The 22,405-nt window shown below is 42.9% G+C and overlaps 1 protein-coding gene across 3 annotated transcripts in view; it reads left to right on the forward strand.

The window, feature by feature from the left end:
- Positions 1-22,405, forward strand: part of mpp7a (MAGUK p55 scaffold protein 7a) — a 138,518-nt gene extending 116,113 nt beyond the window's left edge. For all 3 annotated transcript variants that reach the window (XM_056364129.1, XM_056364130.1, XM_056364131.1), the window contains 5 exons: positions 5,367-5,447; positions 9,077-9,170; positions 12,517-12,625; positions 14,443-14,586; positions 19,976-22,405. In XM_056364129.1, the coding sequence (XP_056220104.1) occupies positions 5,367-5,447; positions 9,077-9,170; positions 12,517-12,625; positions 14,443-14,586; positions 19,976-20,155 (608 nt within the window). In that variant the 3' untranslated portion in view covers positions 20,156-22,405. The remainder of the gene's footprint in view (positions 1-5,366; positions 5,448-9,076; positions 9,171-12,516; positions 12,626-14,442; positions 14,587-19,975) is intronic.

The raw sequence follows: 22,405 nt of genomic DNA on the forward strand, positions 1-22,405 counted from the left end.
GGTGTTACAAAGCCCTCCAGAAAGCTTTATAACGTGCCAAGGTCTTGAAATGAATTTAGCGGTTTCTCATTCTGTATTTTGTGGCTGGAAGACGAGTGTTGCCAGTGAACGGTGGAGCTACGTGCCGGGCCAGGTGCGACAGTAAAGACTTCAATATTTCTTGGGACCAACTGTACCATCAGTGAGTTCTAGGCTTTTCCACATTTTCCTTTTTAGGTTTGTTACTTGTAGCAAAAAAATGACAAGAATGTCCCAGACACAGATGGAACAAAACATTCCCTAAATCTTCAGTGTGATTCCTTCCAATCTATTTCCATTCATCAATGAGGACTCAAAAGTCTGTCTTCAACTTTTCATTTCAGATATTCCAACAGCAGTTTTTAAGCATTTGTGAGTTGAATCTAGAAATGAATACCACTGGCAACAAGGTCTCACTCTTTCTGTTTTTTTTTGAGTGGTGTTCCTAGCCTGATTAACCAGGCCTTGGTTCACTTAAATACGCCACACAGAGCATGGACTTCATCAGGCATGTTGCTAATTAGCGAGCCCGTTTCCCTGCCAGTGTGTCACAGCCTCACACAGAGGATGCTGAACCTCTCCCACCTGTCATGCTAATGTAAATATTTTCAATTAACTTCCAGAATTTTGGAGGACAACCTATGGACAATTTCAGACGTAACGAAGCGGAGGGCCAAGGAAAGATCTGCTTTATGTTTCCCTGCCTCCCTCACTCCTTCCTCATCTCCCCTGAGTCTCTTGATTTTTCTTATTAGAAATCTTTTCTGTCCAACTCTTTTCTCTCTGACTGCTCTTGCTTTTCTCTGTTATTCAGGCACACGTTATTCCTCAATAAAAGTGTTTTCAGATCACTTTCCACGAGAAGTATCTGCTCTTAAAACAGCTTCAGACCTGTACTCTGACCGCTCTCAATCCCAGCCATTGATCATTTGCAGCAGTTTACCGTGATAATAACGGCTGATACGCACTCTCCTGCCTGCAGCTAGTTCTGAATGAAGCAGCTCCGCTTCTTACTGGTTTTAACAGACGACATCACATCACCCCGATCCTCGCTTCCCTCCCTGAACTCCTTTTAAGATTTTAACCCCATGCGAGCCAGTTCGCAGCCGTAGATTCTCGGGTTGGGGCCTTCTGGCCGTTCCAAAGTCAAGGCTTAAATCTAAAGGTGACAATGCTTTTGCCCTCGGGATCCCTCGCCTTTGGAACGACTTCTTTTAAATCACTTCTAAAAACCCATTTTTATAGACTTGCTTTTTTATGATGTCGTCTTTTTATCGTTTCTTTATCATCCTTTTATTGCTTTTATATGGCATCTACTCTGTCTAATTTACCTTATTTATACTGAAGTATATTGTATATCTTCCCTCGTTAACTTTACCTTCTGTCCTGCTTTTGTTTGGCCTTCAGCTCTGTTGTTATATTGCCTTCTGAACCTCTGTTACTTTTACTTCGATTGTCAATGAACTTAATGAACTCTTCTTTTTTTTTTTTTCAAAAGCGCTATATAAATTAATATTATAAATATACAATTGAAATTCTTAATGATAACAGTGGATAGTTGATTTCAGACAGAGGTTGACAAAAGTAGGCGTCTCATTTGTAACAGGTGACGCTTTTGTCGGTTTAAATGACAACTGTCACTAGCAGATTTGATCAGCTGTACTTCAGAGAAGAAGAAGGAAAGTCTGCGTTATTGTAGGACTTGCAGACGGGACCGAACTCTCTCCGTGCCTGACTTGGCCTCAGTCCTGTACTTTTTCCGCTCTGCTCCAGCCTTTCCCCCCAATATTATTTTTATATCAAACATCTCCCGCTCCTAAAGCCTAAAGGCGTTTTTCATTAATGTGGACGCACAGGTTCACGGTACCAACTAATGAATGACCCGCTGCCCACCTCTTGCATTTTAATGGAATCTGAGATCTGTTTCAAAAACAAATCAAGATGCTTATCTGGGTTTTTTATACTTTTTATAACATCAGACAGCCAGTAAAAACATATTTTTACATACTGCATGAACAGTTTGACCCAACCGCTGGTGGTTGTGAAAGAAATCAGATTATTTAACTTGACAAAATGGCGTGCTGATTTCCACATTTCCGTGTAACTTGACCCTCTGAACTTGCAGTAAGATTTTGATGAATTGAAAGTTTTTAGTTTGGGGTTTAGCCCTAACATATTTCAAATACACTAATTCCTAAGTGAATGTTTATGTGGTATCCAAATATATAAAATTGGAACTCTATATTAAGACTGTTGAAAATGTAGTAGATTGTAAATGATCTGTGGTTACCACATTGCACCACTGTCATCCTTTAAATGTGGTAGCAGCGAAGCTCTGTAATATCGCCTGCCCTGGATGTGGGGCAGGCTGGGAGGTTTGAGGCTGGGTCGAGGCACAGGGGGCCCTGAGCTCGGCCTCGTCGGGCCTGGCCTCGTCCTCTCTGTGCAGACTGCATTCGATGCGCTCCACATTTGGCCTGGAAGTTATTAAGCTTGCGATATTAAAGGCAGCTTCTCTAATGAGTGTGGTAATGAAGTCTGACACTTTTACTGGCACAGCGATCTGTAAGGCCAGAAGTACCGCGAGAGAGACAGATGGAGGGAGAAAAAAAAACACATAAATATAATGTAAATACTGCAGCTTAGTCCAGAAAATTTGGGAGTTCTGCCTGTTTTTATTGTGGCGTTCAGATTTATACTGTTGCTGTTGTATTGGGGCATTGTTAAAAACAAACAATGCACAAAGAGGTGGCGTGTTTAAGGTCAGACGGTGGAACAGGGCCAGAGGGCGCTGCTTCTGCTTGTAAAATACCTGATGGTGGGCCTGTCGGGCCCCCTTGGCAGGCGGTGGTACAGCTGGAATCAGCTTTAATCGTCGTCTGAGGTATTCTGAAGAAGGCCGGCTGCCATGCACCATTGATATCGCAAGTGGCAAGCAAGGGAGCGATGTACAAGGTGAAAATGGTTTTACGAGTGTGCAGAAGTGGGGCCGTTAGTCGGTCCCCTGTGCTCGGGCCCTGATGTCCACGGTCAGATTTAAGCAAACAAGCCTGCTTGGAGGTTTGTGGCCTGCCAGGCGGACTGTCTGCACCCCTGTGATAGGGCTCATAAAAGCGCCTCTATTACCACGCTCTGCCACCTTCAGCACCTACAACAACATTGGTCCACGGCCTTGTTCAAACAGCACCGCTGCATTCCTCCCGAGCTCCCGAAACAAATTCAAAATGAACTCCATTTCCTCATCTTAATAAATCACCCGAGCTCTCAACCCCCAGGTTCTTTTACTGAAAAAGTCCCTCTCCCCCTGCTAAGATTGATTGCTGTCTTCGCTTGGCCATGTGCTTGTTTATGTGAGACAGTTACCACAGAATGCCTTGTGCCGTCGCTCTAAAGAGGGTCGGGGTATTTTTCTCTTTTTTTTTTTTTTTTTGTCCTTTTGAATTCACAGTCGGGCTTGTGTGTGAGGCACTGAGGAAACAGCTTTTATCACTTACAGCAGTCGCACAATAGGACTCAAAACCATGTGTTACTGGGTGCAGAAGGAGAGGTAACGCATGGGGTGTGAATTGGTGTGTAAAGCAGAGGTTATGCTGAAAAGAGCCTTGTTGTCCACACCTATTTATCCAGTTGTGGATCACCCCAAAACCTTCACGCTCAAATAAAATGTATAGAAAGAGCGCAGATAGCACATGAGGAAACAGGAGCACTCTCTCCATTAAAAATACAGAGCTTGTCTTTTTTAAATATTTTTTTTTTCCCTCTCTTTCCACCTAATCCGCATAACTGAGTGAACTCATTGTCCATTTGTTTTAGACGAGCAGCCTGCTAAACACATTTGCCTGGAGAAACGAATTTCCAATAGGGTTCGATGCGATTGTAGTGCCTGCCCAGAACGTCAGGCATGCGAAGAATGTCAAGCCTAGATCAAGCGCTGTCTCTAACTGTCCACACGCTGCAGAGCTGTGGTAAAACACTGAGACGCAGAGCCATGCACTTGTAACTCCGAAACTGATTTCTTGTCCGGTCCATTGATGACGGTGATGCCAGTCGGTTCAAATCAGGATGATGTAGAACCGAAAACAGAGACACTGGAGGGTGGCTTTCAGAGACAGAGAGGGAAAACAGGAAAGAAAGAGAGAGTGACTTCCATCAAATCGAAACCAGTGTAAACAAGGTTACGTAAAAAAAAAAAAAAAATTCTACTAACTGCATTTTGCATGAAATAAGGATCGACATAGGTTTATGAGATATTTGCTCAAACCAGTTTTGCAAATTTTCTTTGTTCCTTAATATCTAAATTGAATTTATTTCCTCAGTTTGATTGAACTTTACCGTCTCCACATGTTGGCCTCTGCTGAGTGCCAGAGGGATGCTCAGCCTCTGGAGCCACGGATGCATCAATAGTCAATACTCCAATAGTTTCTCCTGCCTTCTCCTCTCCCACTCGTTGCCTCAGTTTCCCCACTGGGAATGTGATGGAAAATCCAGCTGACTTGCATCAGTGCGGGAAGAGACTCTCTTGCCTTCACTGTGAACTTATATTGGAAGTTTAATGTTCTGCCAAACTACAGTGAGAGAGGAACCGGTTAAAAACTAACTGTAACTGTAGAGTTCCTGTAGCTTTGTCATATTAAATCAATTATCTTTGCTCCAAAGGCTTTCACCGGGTTGATTGTCTTTTAATTTAATATGAAATGAAATTCACCCTGTGGTAAATTGATCAAAAAAACTGACAGACAAGGTGCAGGTGCATTGTTGTAATTTACAGTCTTATTTCTTTTTGTTTTAAAGGAAAAAAACACTCATTTCACTCGCCATGAGTCCTCTTCAACATGTGAAAATTTATAATTTAATGTAGTCTGCGACTCTAAAAAATAACCCAGATGATGTCATCTGAGTTACTGTCCTGTTTATGGACTTGGGCTTGAAACTAACAGAAAGCCTGTGTTATAAACTAGGTTTGTGTTTGCTGTGCAGGGAGGGTCTTAACTGGAAGATCCTGTCAAGTTGTATTACATTGAGTGTTTCTGGAGAGTGAGACCTAAAAGCCAAGATATCTTTTGAGCCTCTCTTTTTGTGTTTTGTGATACCTTCAGCTTTATGGAAGTACAATACTGGATTGCTTAAATATATTGACAATATGTTGATGCGTGATGAATCTGTTAAAATGCTGATGATAATATTTAGCATATTAAATGTGATTATAGGCACATCAAAACATGATTTGTTCTTTTTCTCACCTAAATTGTGGCGAAGACGAGAGGACCTTGGGCTCTGGCTCGCTCAGAGGGAGGTGGTGATGGATTCTGAGACTTGTGACATTTTCCTGTGTTTCTGTGTTTGTGTAGGACCCACAGGTGTCGGCTTGAACGAGCTTAAGAGGAAGCTGTTGATCACCGACGCTCAACACTTCAGTGTGACCATCCCACGTAAGTTCATTCATGTCACCGAGTTACACCCTGTTCGTGCCTGTGGTCAAATCCAGCATTCTACTGTGTGTATGTGTTCGTCTTACGTGTGTGTGTGTGTGTGTGTGTGTGTGTGTGTGTGTGTTTCCACCGTAATCTTTTTACGAGATCAGTTTTAGATCTGATAGTTATTGGCCAATAGATTTTAATGTGAATGAAGACACCGTTTGACCTTCTCCACTTGGTGCCAGATTCATAAAACAAGTGTGAGCTGTGAGATCGGCTCGATGTGATTATCCTGACAAAACTTAACCTCCTTAGAGAAGATAATTCAAGGACACTTTCCATAAAATATAGATCATTAAAATTCTACTTAAAAAATATATAAAGTCGGTCAGGGAATCAAATTATCCCCCACAAACCGAATGTCACATCTTGATTTTCATCCAATCCAGTGGTTCCCAACCTGTGGGCCATGGTGCACTGCTGGGCCGTAAAGGTATTGCAAGTGGGCCGACCAATGTTTTAAAGCAAAATGATCCTTGTTTTTTTTTCTTATATTAATCTCGATCACTGTCATGAGCCATTGGTTTATGATAGGAAGTTTTACTTGTTTGCTATCGGTATCAGATGGATAGCTGGTCAGCAATAGGAAGAATAAAAATGAAAGAGCCAAGAGACAGACGGTGAATCGACAAGTGATCAAACAAAAAAAGAAGACTTGAGCTTCCCCTGCTCTCAGTTCACTCCTGAATGTTCAGTTGTTGTCATTAAAATAAAAAGTGCTCTGAGAACGTGGTCGTGTGGGCTGCCAACATTCAGAGATTGAAGTGGGCCTTGAGTTGGAAAAGGTTGGGAACCGCTGATCAATTCTAGGAAGAAGGGAGAGCAGTGGACACTTTTTCTTTACTTTCCAAGATCTGGTTTCTTTTTACTGCAGAAAAAGGTGAAATGTTGAAACAAAAACTTTTACAACCAAGTTCTAGAGTTCACCAGTATTTTCCAGGTGAAAACAACAACATCAAAGTGTTTCTGAAGATTCAATAAGCAAAAAGAACAAATTGCCTTTAAGTCTATAGCATTTTCATCATTGATGTTTGTTACCTGAGGAAGGACCCCCCCCCCCAAACATGAAGCAACTGACACTGCAGCCGTCCCATCGTGTGGATCTCACACCTCCCTCTCAGATCTTCTGAATCCATTTGTACCCGTGAAGCCTCTCGTACATCTGTCCACCCAGACAAACACATTGGAAACACATTCACAGAGAAATGTAAGCGCACAAGATGCCAGATCAAATTCCGACTGCACTGCGCTCCAGTGCACCCTGTGAGTTTTTAGCAACAAATCAAAATAATCACTTCAGGTGAAGGATGTTTAGCTTACTTGTTCCAGTTAAGTTTTCACAGCGTGTGACAGTGCTTGTGCCGCCTGAGCGATGAAGGCTCGCGCCGACACACAGGCAGCAGATCTCAGGCAGCGCGGCTGGTACTGTCAAGGCCTGGGCGCTTGGTTCTCCTCCTGTGTAATTGTCAGCTTTTCACAGGCCGCCTGACAAGCTCCAAATGATGGAGGAAATGGCGTTTTTCTACCTCTGAAGACATGCCATTCCACTGCTTCACGAATTGGCACCAAGCTACTCTTTCTCCTTTCTCTCTCAATTTATTTCTCACTTTCTTTCTGTCTTTTTCTGTCTCTTTCTCCCACTCTGTCGCCTCCCTTTTTCTCCTTTTACGGACCTAACGACAGCCTGCCATAACTCTGAACACCATCCAGCCCTGCTGCAAACGACTGGCTCTCCACACTTTGCCAGCATTTTTTAGGTTTTTGCAGCTCTGAGATGTCCCACAGCCAGCATGTTGGGACAAATAAATCTTTCTGATTTATACATTTAAGCACGGCAGTGGCATTAGTCCTTGTGTAGTTACCATCTGGGGCTTGGAGGGAAAGTGCGACACGAGTTTTGAGGAAATATGAGGTCCGCTGATATTAATTGCCGTGTTTGTTACATGCCGTGCGGCATAATGGATGTGTCCCAGTCAAAGTCTGACACTTGAAATGTCCCTGGTATTAAAATCCCATCGGTGGGGCCTTTTTTTCCACAAGGCCTGTTAATTGCTCTCAAATGTGACCTGTGATGCTGTGTTTAATAGAGCCCAGACAGTCTGATTCTGACCCATATAGAAGACGTATGGCACAAGTGCTGGCTCTCATTGAGAGGAAAGAGACTCGGAAAGTATCTCATCTCCCTCCGTTTTAATGTTTGATTGCTGCCAGTGGACACATGGATGTGTTTAACACTTGCTGTTGTTTCGGATTAAGCCCAAAAGCATTACCCCTTTTTGTTAATTTGAAAACCGGAGCTGGGGAGACCACCGGCTTGTGGCCCTGGTTAAGCCTTGGTTTTTTTTCTCTCTCTCTCTCTCTCTCTCTCTCTCTCTCTCTCTCTCTCTCTCTCTCTTTCTACTTGTCGCTGTAAAATGTAAACCAGTCATCTAAGAAACTCAAGGAGCATTGCAATAAGCCATTAGAGTAGGGGGTTAAACATTTTGATTCCAGTCCAAGCTGACTGATATTTTCCATGAATTGAGAATGAACGGATGCACATTCTTTTGTTGCACTGTAATTATTTTCTGTGCCACAAAGCAGATGCCAAAATAATGCATGGTGGATGGTGTTGGTGTAACTACGGAGAGGCCGTTTGGCACTGCGTCTTACACGTTTCTGAACGGGGAGGTATAAGTATATGTTATCTTATGACACGGCTGCTCAGGCCTTCTCCTGTTTTTCCTACTGTTGTCTGAGGCTGATGACAGAAAGTCATTGATCTTCTTCACTGTCTTCTCCACAACGGTTGGATTTATGGCCGTCTCTCCTTCTCAAGCTAGTGACACATTGTATAAATCACACCATTGGTTTTCCATGAACCCTGTAGATCAGTCTGGACCATATAAAACAAAGGCACCGGTCCACTACGAGGGCACAGCCTCAACACATGCTGACGAAAAAGAAAGACTCAGAGGAGAGGAAAGCAGAACTTGGCAGTTTTGTTTGCAGGTGATAAAAGTTTAATAGTTTGTTTTGGAGCTGGTCAGAGTGTCTGACGGGTGTACACCTCTCCCCTCTGACCTTTGAAGCGTTCCTGAAACGAGCCGGAGTGCGAGTCGACCTCTTGGCCCTTACAAATCCACCAGCGCTGCTCACGTTCTCTCCACGTGCCGCCCGCCCCCGCCCTTTTTACAGCAAGGTTTTATGGTTTACGGCCAAGTAAATGTAGAGACTTGATGTTAATGAGAGCTCCCAAACTCAATTACCTTGCAGCGGCTAGCACTGCCGGCTAACGCCACAGCTTCTGTTCCTACAGGCTCTGCAGCCACATTACAAGAGACAAATTTAATAAGACACAGTAAACCTCTGCTGAATGTCAGTTTAGTGTCTGAGTTTAGTGCTGCAGCTCTACAGGTTGTGTATTTTATAGTGCTATTACACAATAATATATACAAGGGTTGGCATGGCCCAGCGCGCTATGTTTCAGACTTCCAGCGATGTTAATAAGGGGCTCAGTTCAGATGGTTTCAGCCTCAACAGTGAGTCAGACAGTCTGGGTTTGAGGTAATCACTCTCTCTCTCTCTCTCTCCTCTTCTCTCAGACACGAGTCGGGCCAAGAGGAACCAGGAGAGCGACGGCGTGGAGTACCACTTCATCTCCAAGAACCTTTTTGAGACGGACATCCACAACAACAAGTAGGTACCACAGTGACTGGTATAAGAGAAGGAGAAAAAACAAACTGGTGACACAACCAACACATGCACAAAGACAGGCACAGTGGACACACACCACAGACATTAATGATAACAATGTTTACAACTTTAAGAGCCTTAAAACTGCAGGTGCTCCACTTTGTGAACAATAAATCTCTAGTGTAGACAGGCTGCACACAGCAAAGTTTAAACAAGAGAAAATAAGGTCACACAACTCTTCTTCCATATGTTGTGATTATTCCCCCGCTCTGCAAATACTTCCATTTTTACCAAGTATCTTCTCTGTCTCACTGAGTCCTCTTCCCTCCTTTTCTTCATTTACAACACAAACACAAAATGTGCAATGTGTGTAATGTGTTGAACTGTCGCAGGTTTTGATAATTATGCCAGAGCCAGACCAGGAGTCAATGAAAGACAGAAATGACTTGGCGAGAGGAAGATTTTCTTTTCAGTTAGACTGCCTTTTTCATGAAGTCATAAAGTTGATTCCAGTTCATCTTAAATACTAATTATTTCTTAATAATGGGACTTTACTATTTCACACAATGGACTAATAAAGGCAGTGTAAGGGAAAAGAAATTCTAGATATGTTTAATTGGAGATATTTCATAACATTTCAAGAATAAAGTCCTATTTTACGAGAAAAAGACATGATGCTCTGAGAATAAAGTCTGACTGATTTAGGATGAAATAAGTGGGTTTTAATTTCAAGAACAAAATGTCGCATATGAACATGAGCTGATCTCTGCACTCTCTGGCTCAGCTGTCCAACAAGCAGGTGTCCAGCTGATGCTTTCTTTGTTTAAAGACTTCATTTGATTTCTAGTGTCTTCAAATCTATAATAATATCTGCAGTAGGCCCCGGTTCGAGTCCCGCATCGGACGGTCCTTTACTGCGTGTCATTCCCCCTCTCTCTGCCTCCCCATTTCCTGTCTCTCTACTGTGCTGTCATAAAGGCATAAAAAGCCCCCCCCCCAAAAAAAAAATCTATAATAAGATACTTATTGTTGAAATCTATCCACAACCTTCACGTGACACATAAACTGAACAGATTGCTCTCGTGTGTTTACTACGATGGAGGAAACATCCCATAATATTTAGACTTTATTCTGGAAATAATAGGACTTTTTCTTCCCCCTACAGTGTTGACTATTTTCACATTCCAGTATTATGACTCTTTCTTGTGAACTTACAACTTCATTCCTGTAACATTACTTCTTCAATCAACTTCTTCTCCAAATGTTTTGCCTTTATTCTCAAAATTTCAATGTGTTTTTCTCTTACAGTGGCCGTAATACTCAGCCAGTAAAATAATGATGACAGAAAAATATTATTTTCTGTAATTGTTATGTCAGAAAATGTTGGAAAATAGTGACAAAAATCCATTGCACTTTGCAAGACACTGAGCATATGTGTTCATATTCCAGCCAACACTCCAAAACCCAAAGATATTCAAATTACAGTGATTTAAAAACAGTATAAACATTGCATTTTTGCTTGATGAGTTTTTACTTCAGCTAATTAATTAATGGACCAATCTTTCAACGCTAATCACATTAGAAGAAATGACATGTTTTCCAATCACATGCATGTGATGTTTAATGTGGTGTTTTAGTATTTCAAAGTTTAATGAAAAACCTTTAAATATGTGACATTTGAGAACCTTCACCCTAATGAAAACAACAGAATCCCTCGCTGTGTGTGAACCACTAGAGGCAGTGCAGCAGTATGACTAGTCCAGGATTTGCTGCCACTGTTCATACACAGCCTCCCCGCTGTCGTCTGTGTGTCTCTGTAACCGAGTGTGAGCTGGTGTTGACAGGGCCGGGCCCTGTGTCGGTAACAGATCTCCAGACACTGGCCCCGAGGTCTCCTGTCTCTGCTTCCTCCCTTCCTCAGGCGCTCTCTGTGAATGCAGCCACACCACGGCCCGCCTTGACATTTGTGGCCAACAAATTGAAATCCAAGTTGTAATAGTCATAGGAATGATTGATGCCTTTTCTGCTGGTCTCACATGAGCTGGAGGGGGAGGAAGAAAAAAAAGATGTATAGTATGGTGCACATGCAACATTTACTCACGCAAACATATATGACATAGAAGGAAGTGTGCTGGTGAGTGCATACTGAGTGTCGGAGCATGCAGGGAGAAGAAGGGAAAGGGGTCTGTATATTTAGGCCATGTTGCGGTGCAGGTCGAGGCATGCAATGTTTTTCAGGGAGTCGGAGGGGTGAGTGGCAGGCTGTGATGTGGGGTGGATGCGTGGGACACTCCACTCTGAAATTACAAGGCAGCGAAGTAGGCGAGGGGTGAGATGAACTTGTTTGCGTTATGCCTCATTGCATGCAGCAGAAACAATGCGCAGAAATAAAAGGTCTGTGAACTGGGGCCACAACAACGTGTGTTTAACTCCAACAGCTTTCCCAAGGGAAGCCCTGTTCAGTGTCAAAATGGCAACAATCCATACTCTTAATATAGACTAAGCTCCACTGGCATGCTTTGCTGTGATCTATATACCTTCTCCTCTGGTGTCAAACGGCACAGAACGCTGCTGCAAGGTGTGAGATTTTAAACACAGGCTTCTGTAAGCTCTTAAATGAATTTCCCATAACGGAATATGAGGTTTGTTGAGATTTAAACCTGCCTTTTAAAAAAAAAAAAAAAAAAAAGAAGCTGAGTAAAACTTTCTTACATGCGGAATTACCATAAAACCTTCTTTTTACATGCCGTTGGTCACAGTCGTCATGAGCTGACTGCAAACATAGCACGGCGTCCTATTAGCTTCAAATTCTTTCCACGTCGTTACTCTGCTCGCTGCCTTTTTTCCTCCTTGTTTTCAGCTAAAAATACGCCGGTGGCTTTTCTTTTTTTCCTCTCATGACATCTGATTGGTGTGAAAGGGGGAAGATTATCTGGTGGAAAAGAGTTTGCTTGCTTGCTTACACCCATGCAGTTTGCTTTGCAGGGCCAAAATCCTGGTGGATTGAAGGAGCTTTGTGGTCTTTCTGGAACAAACAGGTGTTACTGATTGAAAGGGTAGCGTAGGAGATTATATAAAAACACACTCAGCCAAAGTGTCTGGTTTTTAGGTTCTGCTGGAGAACGCTATCTTCTGATCTGTCAGCGGTTGAGAGAGTGATCCCACTGTCTCTGTGGATTTGTAGGGTTTATATATGTCATTATTTCTAATATGAATCTCAGGACTGTGCTGACACAGTCGGCCAGATTAGGATGGGATTCCAATGTTACTCCTAAGGGACATTAATGCGCATAAAATACTTAAGAATGATCAACAACCCCTCTCTCTTTCCAATCTCCTTCCACCTCAGGTTCATTGAATACGGCGAGTACAAAGGGAATTACTACGGGACAAGCTTAGACTCTGTACGCTCCGTCCTCTCCAAGGACAAAGTGTGCCTGTTGGACGTCCAGCCTCACGTGAGTGATACAAACCCTTCCTCTGCATCTCGTCATCCCACCATCCCTCACTCACCTGTATTTTTAGCCCCCCGGCACCTCGGCCTCTACCTATCTCGGAAGCAGATCTCTCTTCTCCGGCTGTTTCCCGAGGCCTTGGCTGCTTACTGGGTTACCAAAAGCAGGTTTTTAAAGGGGGCATTTTGAGGGAGCAATTACCGCTAATTTCCTCCATTTGAAGATTTCCTCTTTGGCTTATGTGTCTTGGGTGGTGGCGATCAGACCCTACACAAACGGCCGGCTTGTCACTGAGCCCCAACAAAACCCCTGAGCACAATTCCCATTAATCCAGGGCCGGGCCTGTATCTGCCGTCCAGCTTCTGCCCCACCAGCTCCTCTCTGTTTGTTTTCTCTCAGTGGATAATGACACACAGGCACAAATACACCATTATATAGATTAGCCTGGCACGCTCTCAAACCACCCTGGCCTGAGCAGCATTGAGACTGAGCCCAGAGCCCTGAGCTAAAGAGTGTGAGAACCCGTCAGTGGAAGCTTATGTGGGTGTATGTATATTTATTTATGTACTTTTTTGTTTTTTGTGAGCATTTGTGGCGTGCTGGTGTAAGCCAATAGTCATCCCCCTACCTCCACAATGAGCCCATTCCCCAACATGACTCATGGATAAGATCAGTGGCAGTGTCAAAGCATGTTATTGCTCCCACTTTGACTTACAGAGCAGCCACGATGAATGCTTCCCAGTGCTTCCTCCCCTGTCCCTTCCTTTTTGTTCATCTTCCTATCAGTTGTGGGTTTGCACCCACTGCCTATTAGCACAGTGAGAAGCCAGAGGCGGGACCAAAGCCTGACGCCACCGCTACTCAAATCTGACCTCTCTTTTACCTCTGGAGGACCAGATTCTTGGTGTTATTTCATGCAATTGTCACCAGAAAGAGGAGAGAAGAAGAGCAGACAGAGGCTGGTCATTTGTTTCATCCACCGTTACAACACGGTAACCCCGTCGTCACGAGATCTGACCTGTTAGTTGATAGTTTTTGCTTCTTGGTTCAATTTATATCCTTTTATTTTTTTGACAAACAGTCCAAAATAAAAAAAAGATTTACAATGAGATAAAACAGAGAAAAGCATCAAATCTTCACATTTGAAAAACCGGAACCAAAAATTGTTTGACATGTTTGCTGAAAATTTCAATAATGAATTGATTATCAACAGAGTTGTCAGTTAATTTTGAACATCATCCATGGCAACTGATCAGACTCAGTTTTTATGCCTCCACGCTGCGACAGCCAAGGTGTTTTCAGGTTGTCCCTCTATATCTCCCCTTCAAATTTGTCAGAAATGTCTACCTGGGCTCAAGGATGAACTGATTTGAATTTGGTGGTCAAAGGTCAAGGTTTAAGGTCACTGTGACCTCACAAAACACCTTTTCGGCCGTAACTCATGAATTGCTACACTAATCAAGAAACAATTCAACAGAAATGTCCGTAAGGATAAAGTGATGACATTTTGTATCCAAATGGTCATGACCTACAACTGCAAGGCGTTAATTCTAGTTTTTTTCCAAGGTTCCTTCATTTAATGATCTCACAACCCCTGACATTTGTGACGCCTGGGGAGTTCCCGGCCCCCCAAAGCTGGAAACCCCTACATTAAGTTCACTCCTCATTTTTTTGACACCTCATGATTATGCCATTGATAAATGTACATTAAATTACTTTCACATTCTTGTTTTATCACTGTCCTCCCTTCTTGTTGCTGGATGACAACACTTCACACACGGCTCCTACATTCATATTTGTTCTCTTTCGTCTCCGTCCAGACGATAAAGCACCTACGGACGGCCGAGTTCAAACCCTTCGTGGTGTTTGTGAAGCCGCCGGCAATTGAGAGGTTGAGAGAGACCAGAAAGAACGCCAGGATCATATCGGGCAAGGACGACAAGGGATCGGCCAAAGCGTTTACGGTAAGAGGATGTCTAGACGGGAGAAAGTTTACGTCTCACACAGAATCACATTGATCAACATAATATCTTGTTTAGAGAGATTTAAACTGCTCGAAGTACCAGATGGGTCAGGTTTGATTTGCTGCGCTATTCAGATTAGATTAAGTTAGATGAAAGTTTAATGAACCTTGCGAGGTAATTACAGCAGAAAATAACAGGATACAGCTAATAAGGGCTTCATTAAGTTAAGATTTAAATATTAAACATACAGCATAGACACAGACAGCAAAGGGCTTCCAGACATGTGAAATACATTTATTTATTAAGTTTGTATTGACACAATGAGTGCACAGGGTGTAACCTTTTTGCGTTTGGTGAACACACTTGGAGTCCGATGATGAGATGGTGTTATACTGTAGAAACACATGGCTTTACACCTAACGGATTAACAGCACAAGAAATGACGGAAACACTATCTGGACCCTGTGTGTACATGATGTGTGCGTGTGTGCGTGCGTGCGTGTGTGATGAGGTCATCCCTCCACACACCTTTATCCCAGCCCAGCGGGGACGCAGATGAAACCAATTAGCCGACGTTGTGTGCTCCTGTGAAGTTGACGGGTGGAGGAGTGGGGGAGTGGGTGGGAGAGGGGGAGTGAAGGTGGATGATGGTTTTCCCAGCCTCACCGGGTCCGGCGTTTGCTCGCTCGCGTGTCTGGATCACCACAAGCAACATTAAAGCTAAGGTCTTGGTCAGCGATACACCCGGGGTGGCCCGATATGACGCGGGGGGGTGAAGAGAGAGGGAGGCTGAGAGAGAAAGACAAGGCCATCAAAGAGATGGAGACTGACTGACCGCAAGTCTGAGCTGAAGCTCGGCTGTGAGGAGGAGGGAAGTGTTGATGAACCTGATGCACCTAATGTTTATTTATGTATGATTTATCTGTTTCTTTACTGAGGACATAAACAAAGAATGTGGACAGATAATAGTTTTTTTTACAATAATCCCCCCCGCTTACTCACGTCCTTCAGGCAAAAGCGTTTTACTGCTGCAAAGGTTTCTTTACAATTTCACCTGTCAGGACGGTGAGCATCTTAAAGACCTCATGAAATCAGCACCTGTAGTTCCCAAAATAAAATAAAAAACCTCCTGAAAAGCTTCAGTGTTGACCTCACGCTGCACCAAAGTGTCCCAACTATTAAAGTCACCATAAATTTTGGATCACTTGTGTCAAATCAAGCTGCCTTTCACTGCGTCACCTGTTGGTTTACACCATGCTTCCAGCGGAGTGTAGCCGCTGGATGCCCAGAGTCCCCCTCCCCCTCAGAGAGTCAGCTCTCCTCCCTCAGATGCACCCAGGAGCTGTCACATATAAAGTTCAGAGTGTGGCGAGATCTCAGTTGAAGGTCGACTGCGATTCATCACGTAGATATTTATTTCGCTGTCAAGCTTTTAAAACCTTGATGCAGACACAAAGTCAGCTTCTATTATTTCCTTGTTTCCCAGCAAGGGTCCAGAGCACAATGAGAAACAGGATGACTGCTCACAATCCACCGCAGTTGTTGCTTTTATTGCTCAATGTCCCTTTATTAGCTTCTATATTCTCCCAAGTAATACAAACAAACCTCTATAAAACTGTGTGACATGGAGGCATATTTCAGCCAGGTAACAAACCAGGTTCTGTGTGGATGTACACTGACAGGACTTAAGCCACAACAGATTTGCTATTAAAGGCTCCGCAGAAGAAGCTGTTGTTGGGTGAGTCATCTCAGACAGATTCTATCCACCGCCAGCTGTTTTTCTCTCGGAGACAGGTCTGCTTTAATGATAAAGGCTGAGGAACAGTCGTCTCATTGTTTCAGCAGAGCGGGGCCGACTTTAGCCTCATTGTTTGAGCTGGAGACGGTTCAGAGTGGGTTTTCAAAAAGAGGAGCTGAAGCGCGATGCAGGAACAAGCAAAAACAGTCTGATGCAACACATAAATTAGGTGGTTGTGTCTAGAAAATGTCACATTATGTGAAATTACCACAATCGTTCAAAAGTGATTTGTAAAGATCTGTTTGGTTTTCGACACTTATTTAAATAGAGAATACAGGTGTGTTTTACTGGCGTCAATAAATCAGATTTCTTACTGAGGATGTGGCGTGTGTGTGTGTGTGTGTGTGTGTGTGTGTGTGTGTGTGTGTGTGTGTGTGTGTGTGTGTGTGTGTGTGTGTGTGTGTGTGTGTGTGTGTGTGTGTGTGTGTGTGTGTGTGTGTGTGTGTGTGTGTGTGTGTGTGTGTGTGTGTGTGTGTGTGTGTGTGTGTGTGTGTGTGTGTGTGTGTGTGTGTGTGTGTGTGTGTGTGTGTGTGTGTGTGTGTGTGTGTGTGTGTGTGTGTGTGTGTGTGTGTGGTATTTTAAAAGATGATACCTGGGGCAGACACATGCTGTTTTGTGCCACTGAAGTGTTGAAAAGGTTTATAGTCCCGTAAGGGGGATTTTTCCTTTTTAGACAGAATTTACAGTAAAACGGACACAGTAAAATCACAAATCTAATAAATTCAATAAAGAAAACAGTGAAAATACAAGCCGTAAAAACATTTCACTGACTTAAGCCTGTAGCAAAGGAGAAACATCAGTGGTAAAAACCAGACTTAGAGTCAGTGGCCTCATATTGTGCAATGAAATCTGCCATTTATCTGTGTTAGAGCGAAGTACTTAAACAGGCACAAGACACTACATCATTTCATGTGGAAATTAAGCAATCTAATGGCAGTGGGGATAAATGAGTCCCCGGTGCTTTACTTCTCATGTCTGGCCCTCCAGAAGTGGCATCAGCTCAAACTGCCCTCTGAGGAGAGCGATCCAGCACGGATCACTGGATGCCAAAGAATATCCACTCACTCCGACTTGCCCAGCTTTCCATTTGCCTCTTTTACCTTCATTATATTCATATTTTGCCATTTTTATTTCTCCCCACATCTATCTTAATATTTTTTTTTAGTTTTCTGATTCTCTTTCCATCTCTCTGCCCAGCTCGCTGTCCCTTACGCAGCTTCCTGCTGTGATTAATGTTCTTTTACCTGGAATGGCCTGACAAGAGTCAGGCTCAGAGACTCGCTGCTGGACATGGAAAACAGCACACACACAAAGCAGCGCACACTCTTCCAGGTTCATTCAGCTGCCAGGACAGGTCAGAGGGGTTGTCTTGCTGGCTGCTGGACACAGTGGTCATCTTTAAGTCCTGGTCCAACAGTGGAAGTCCTGCGGGGGCTTCAGTCCACATGACAGAGACTATAGTCCCACAGTGGAACAGTTTCCGCCATAAGGCTTCCTGTCGTCCTCCAAGATACGGGATGACAAAACCATCTCATGTTCCTCACAAAATGGCATGAGTGGGTTACTGCAAGGTAGATACATGCTCGACAGCCAGGCCAAAAAAAGCAGACAGGGCTTTTTTCTTAGTGTCACAGTGAATGAGTGCTTATATTTAGCTGCGCAGCTAATCCATTATGAAGCGGAAAACCACCAGAAACATTGTGAAGGAACTCCTGGCTGGAAGGAGCGTCTCTAAAAACTGAGCCGTTTAGGAGTTTTCAGCTTTAATAAGGCTGTGTTTATGTGTGTACACACATTGTACACACACACTCAGCTTGATCCTGCATGTTTGTGGGTGTGGGAGCATGTGTGTGCGTGTGTGTGTGAGAGTGTTTGTGTGTTTGAGTTTCTGCGCATGAATGTGCATCTGTGTGTATTTATAATTGTGTGTTTGGCAGAGGGATTCACTATAAAACCATATCTGTCCAGAAATCTAAAGTTGAGTGTTCCCAGTAAAAGCATGAGGCTAAATCAGTGCAGCCACTTCAGCCCTGCTGCTGCACCGAGGGCAGGAAGAGCCAGGGCCCACACAGCTGAAACCAGAAAGCCTCAGAGGGACCACCGCGGAGAGATACCTGGCCTCTTTCAGAACACTCTATCTATGAATACAGGAGCCCCAGATCGGCAATATTTACTCCCAGCCTGATAAAAATATGTTACTTGGCTGTTCCTCACAGTAAGCACATGGTTTTATTCTTTACACTGGACGTCTGATTTGCATACTGACTTGGAAAACTCTCCATTCCCTGGAGGACCCCCGGTTTAAGCCTCCATGTCAGCATGCAAACATTTTATACAGCTCCCTAATCTCAGTCCTCATCCTCTTTTACCGGATGCTGCAGTACCTGAAGTGCACAACAAACGCATTGAGGCACATTTATCTCACCTGTTTTATTTCCATTTCCAAACATAGTGCTTCATTGTCTCCTTCATCATCATACTATCTACACTAGAAGTGAATGGAAGATGGAGGATATACCTGTCAGATGAAACTGTGCTGTACCAGAGGTCTCAAGTCTTGGCTCTAAGGTTCTGAGCCGAGTCCCAAGTCACGTCAAAATCCTGAACTTTAATATTGTCATTTAATTAATAAGCATTAATCTCTGCTTTTTTAAAAATGTGTGGTTATCACATTCAAATAAATCTAATGACATTTAAGTGAATCACTTGGACCTTAGTTTGTTATTCCTGTGGCAAAATTACAACTGCTTATAATATCTGAGCCGAGGTATTAGCTTCTGTCTGTCTGCTGGTCTGCGCTGCCAAACACACCTGTCACACCTGGACTGTACATTTTTCACCTTTGGGCTCAATGCCAGTCGAAAGGCCAAAGTCAGAGAGTCGTCGGTGTGGGAGACAAAACTGAGCTGCAATGTGTTTTTTGATTTTGTCAAGTCTGAGATGATCTGATTCATGACTCGAGTCTTACGCCCGTGCTCCGCCCATTCAGGCACACGTACAGACGAGATTATTGCCTCTTCCAGCTTTGAGAAATCTTTGCACACCTAAAGTTTGCCTGAGATCTCGGTTCCGACAGTGAAACAGCACTGTCCTTAAGCTGTCATCACCCTGTCACACATATAATATCCAGACTTGCAGCAATGTGCGTTTTACATGTCTGTCTTTAGTAAATTATGGTTATGTTTTTTTCCTCCGCTTATTTTGAGGATATTGTATTTTCTTTTTGAATTGGATAACTGTGTGTATTCTGCAGAGGAAATTATGAAAATTCCTTGAGGTCAGGTTGTTGTATGTAGAGGTTTCAGTGCATGGTCAGTGCCAGGGTTCATGTGTGGGTACCATGTCTCTGGGAGGTTATAACGGGCTCTGTGCGGGCCACTTTATGTTTATTTGCGTGTTCAAGGCTGTGTAATTTGTGTTTACAGTATATGAATTATCTCTCCTCTTGTTTACTGTGGCTGGTGCTTTCTCCTTCCTGCAGATGAACAGCCTGAAATGAACAGCTTTTCATGGTTTGTGCAAATATATCTCCTTTTGTGTCATATTCACCTCCATCTCTCTCTCTCCCCTCTGTTCTCACATGCCGTGCAGGAGGAGGACTTTCAGGAGATGGTGAGCACGGCCCAGTCGATGGAGACTCAGTACGGTCATCTGTTTGAGAAGGTCATAGTGAACGACGACCTCTCTGCGGCCTTCAGTGAGCTGCGGTTGGCATTAAAGAAAATTGAGACGGAAACTCACTGGGTTCCAGTCAGCTGGACTCACTCCTGAGACCCGCACTTACTGTAAAAGGAGAAAAGGGAAGGGCTTTGAGAAAAATATGCAGGTTTTTATCTTTTTTATATCTGCTGCGGCTGGTGTTGAGGGGGTGGGTGGAGTAACGGGAATAAAACAAGACAGCGCCAGACTGCTGTGTCGCCATACCTGAGGTGCACAGAGCTAAAAATAATACGTTTTTGCCTGGGATCAGGTTGGATTTAGACCTCGGGCTGCGGTCTGGATGTGAATCTCCAGGTCTGACCAGATCTGACAGGGTTGAGGCAGAGGGCGTCCGTCCAGAATATGGGTCTTGGATATGGAACTGGGTCTCAGTCTGGGTCACACAACCATGGCCACGAGCTGGAGCTCTTTGGTCCAAAACCAGAATGTGGAACGAGCCTGGACCATCGTAGCGCCAGCAGTCCTGCCAGCACATGAGCAACCTGCCAACCAGGACCCCTTCTTTATGGCGTTTGTAACATTAGACCATTAGAAACCAAAGGGATTGACATATTTCTTCTTGGTGGACAACTTACATGTATATGTCTGTGAGAGAAACAACCTCTGAGGGGAAAAATGAGAGGAAAGAAAACATACTTGCCATCTGTCTTACTATATTTCTGTGCTTCTAAAATGCTTCCATGACTGTTGCTCCAAACAAAACATTGTCAGGTACACTTTCAAGTAAGGGCAATAAGTGTAATTTTATTTAAGAGAAATTAATATATTTTCTATTATCTTTCAGTTGTTTTTTTTTTGCATACCTTTTTATATACATATCTTGACTTTTAGAGAAACTTGTTCTTAACTGTCGCCTCTTCTCTGACAGCTTTTCACATTCGAGGCATCTCTTCTTTCACTCAAGTGTTTTGATTTCATCACCCTAGTCTAGTTTTTCCCCCTACAAAGCACATAAAGAGCTGTTTTATTTAGGTGTTATATATTTCCATTTAGGAGCATTTTGAAAAGCCACTCTTCATATGAAGGTGCCCAGCATAACAGCTTTGCCATTTAAAGTCCCAGAACTGGACACTCTTGGCTGTCTGCTAGAAGAAAATGTTCACAATTCTGTTTTATTAGGGTGGAGGCTTTATTTTTATTCACATAAAAGTGGCTTCAGCGCAGCTGCTAATAGCGGGGTCCATAGCCCACGTCCAGGATTTTAATTTAGAGAAATGCTAAGTAGCCGCTCCTGAATTTATGAGCATTAGAAGTATATTACTAATTTGAGTCTCCCATTCCCAGTCTAATTTACTCAGTGCTTTTCTTTTTTAAACTTCTATCATTGCAATACTAAACTCTGATTTCTAGGAAACTGATTTTAAAAGCAGCTAGTCATTAATAAATCATGGCTCTATCATTATCATTAACATTGTTACAGCCTTTGTAGATCTTTGCTGCCAATGTAATGACACTCTGTTGAAGAGTTTTTTTTTTTTTTACAGATTATAAGCGCAACATTTTGGAAGTACATGTCTACACATACATAAGTACGATGCTGTAGAGCCATGTGGTGGCTAGTTTAGCTTAGCATGACTGGCAGCAGGGGGAAACAGCTAGCCTGATTCCTCAAAATTAAAAACTACACCCAGTAGTGCATCTAAAGTTGCGATTTTATGAACTTGTTTCTGTGTATGTGTATCTATATGTGTTAATTTGCCAGCTTTAAACTTTGTCCAGTATTTATGCTAAGCTAAGCTATTCACCTCTTGGCTCTAGCGCCATACTTAACATATAGGTATAAGTAGGCAAGTAAACTAATTTCCCTCAATGTCAAACAATTCCCATAAACGTACAGTTTTTTTACTTTCTAAAATTGGCTTTTATACTGGCTGTACAGCAGCTGTATGTCCACCACAAGTTGCAAAGTCATCATCATTTATGATGATGCATTTATTTAACCTTCTCACAACAATTATGATATTTATATATTTGATTTCTGTCAATTTTAAAAAAGGGTAATTTGAGTATATATGCTGTTCAGTAAAGATAAGATACATTTTAAAAGGGATTTTAACACACAATTTTTTTTTGTTTTGTTTTGTTTTAATCTCACATTAAGATTTTTACTTTTTTATTTCTTCATATATGACCCCTCTGAAATCTGTTTAATTCATCCAAATCATATTTGTACATTCTCCAGAAAATGATTTTAATTTCTTGCTGTAAATGAGATGCTGTTTATGAGGCAAAGCGTTTGAATTTACATTATTCTTGATAACTGCTGCATTTTATATTAAAGGAGATCCAACTAAACTTGTA

This window comes from Seriola aureovittata, chromosome 20, assembly GCF_021018895.1.
Source record: "Seriola aureovittata isolate HTS-2021-v1 ecotype China chromosome 20, ASM2101889v1, whole genome shotgun sequence".
NCBI classification, from domain to species: domain Eukaryota; kingdom Metazoa; phylum Chordata; class Actinopteri; order Carangiformes; family Carangidae; genus Seriola; species Seriola aureovittata.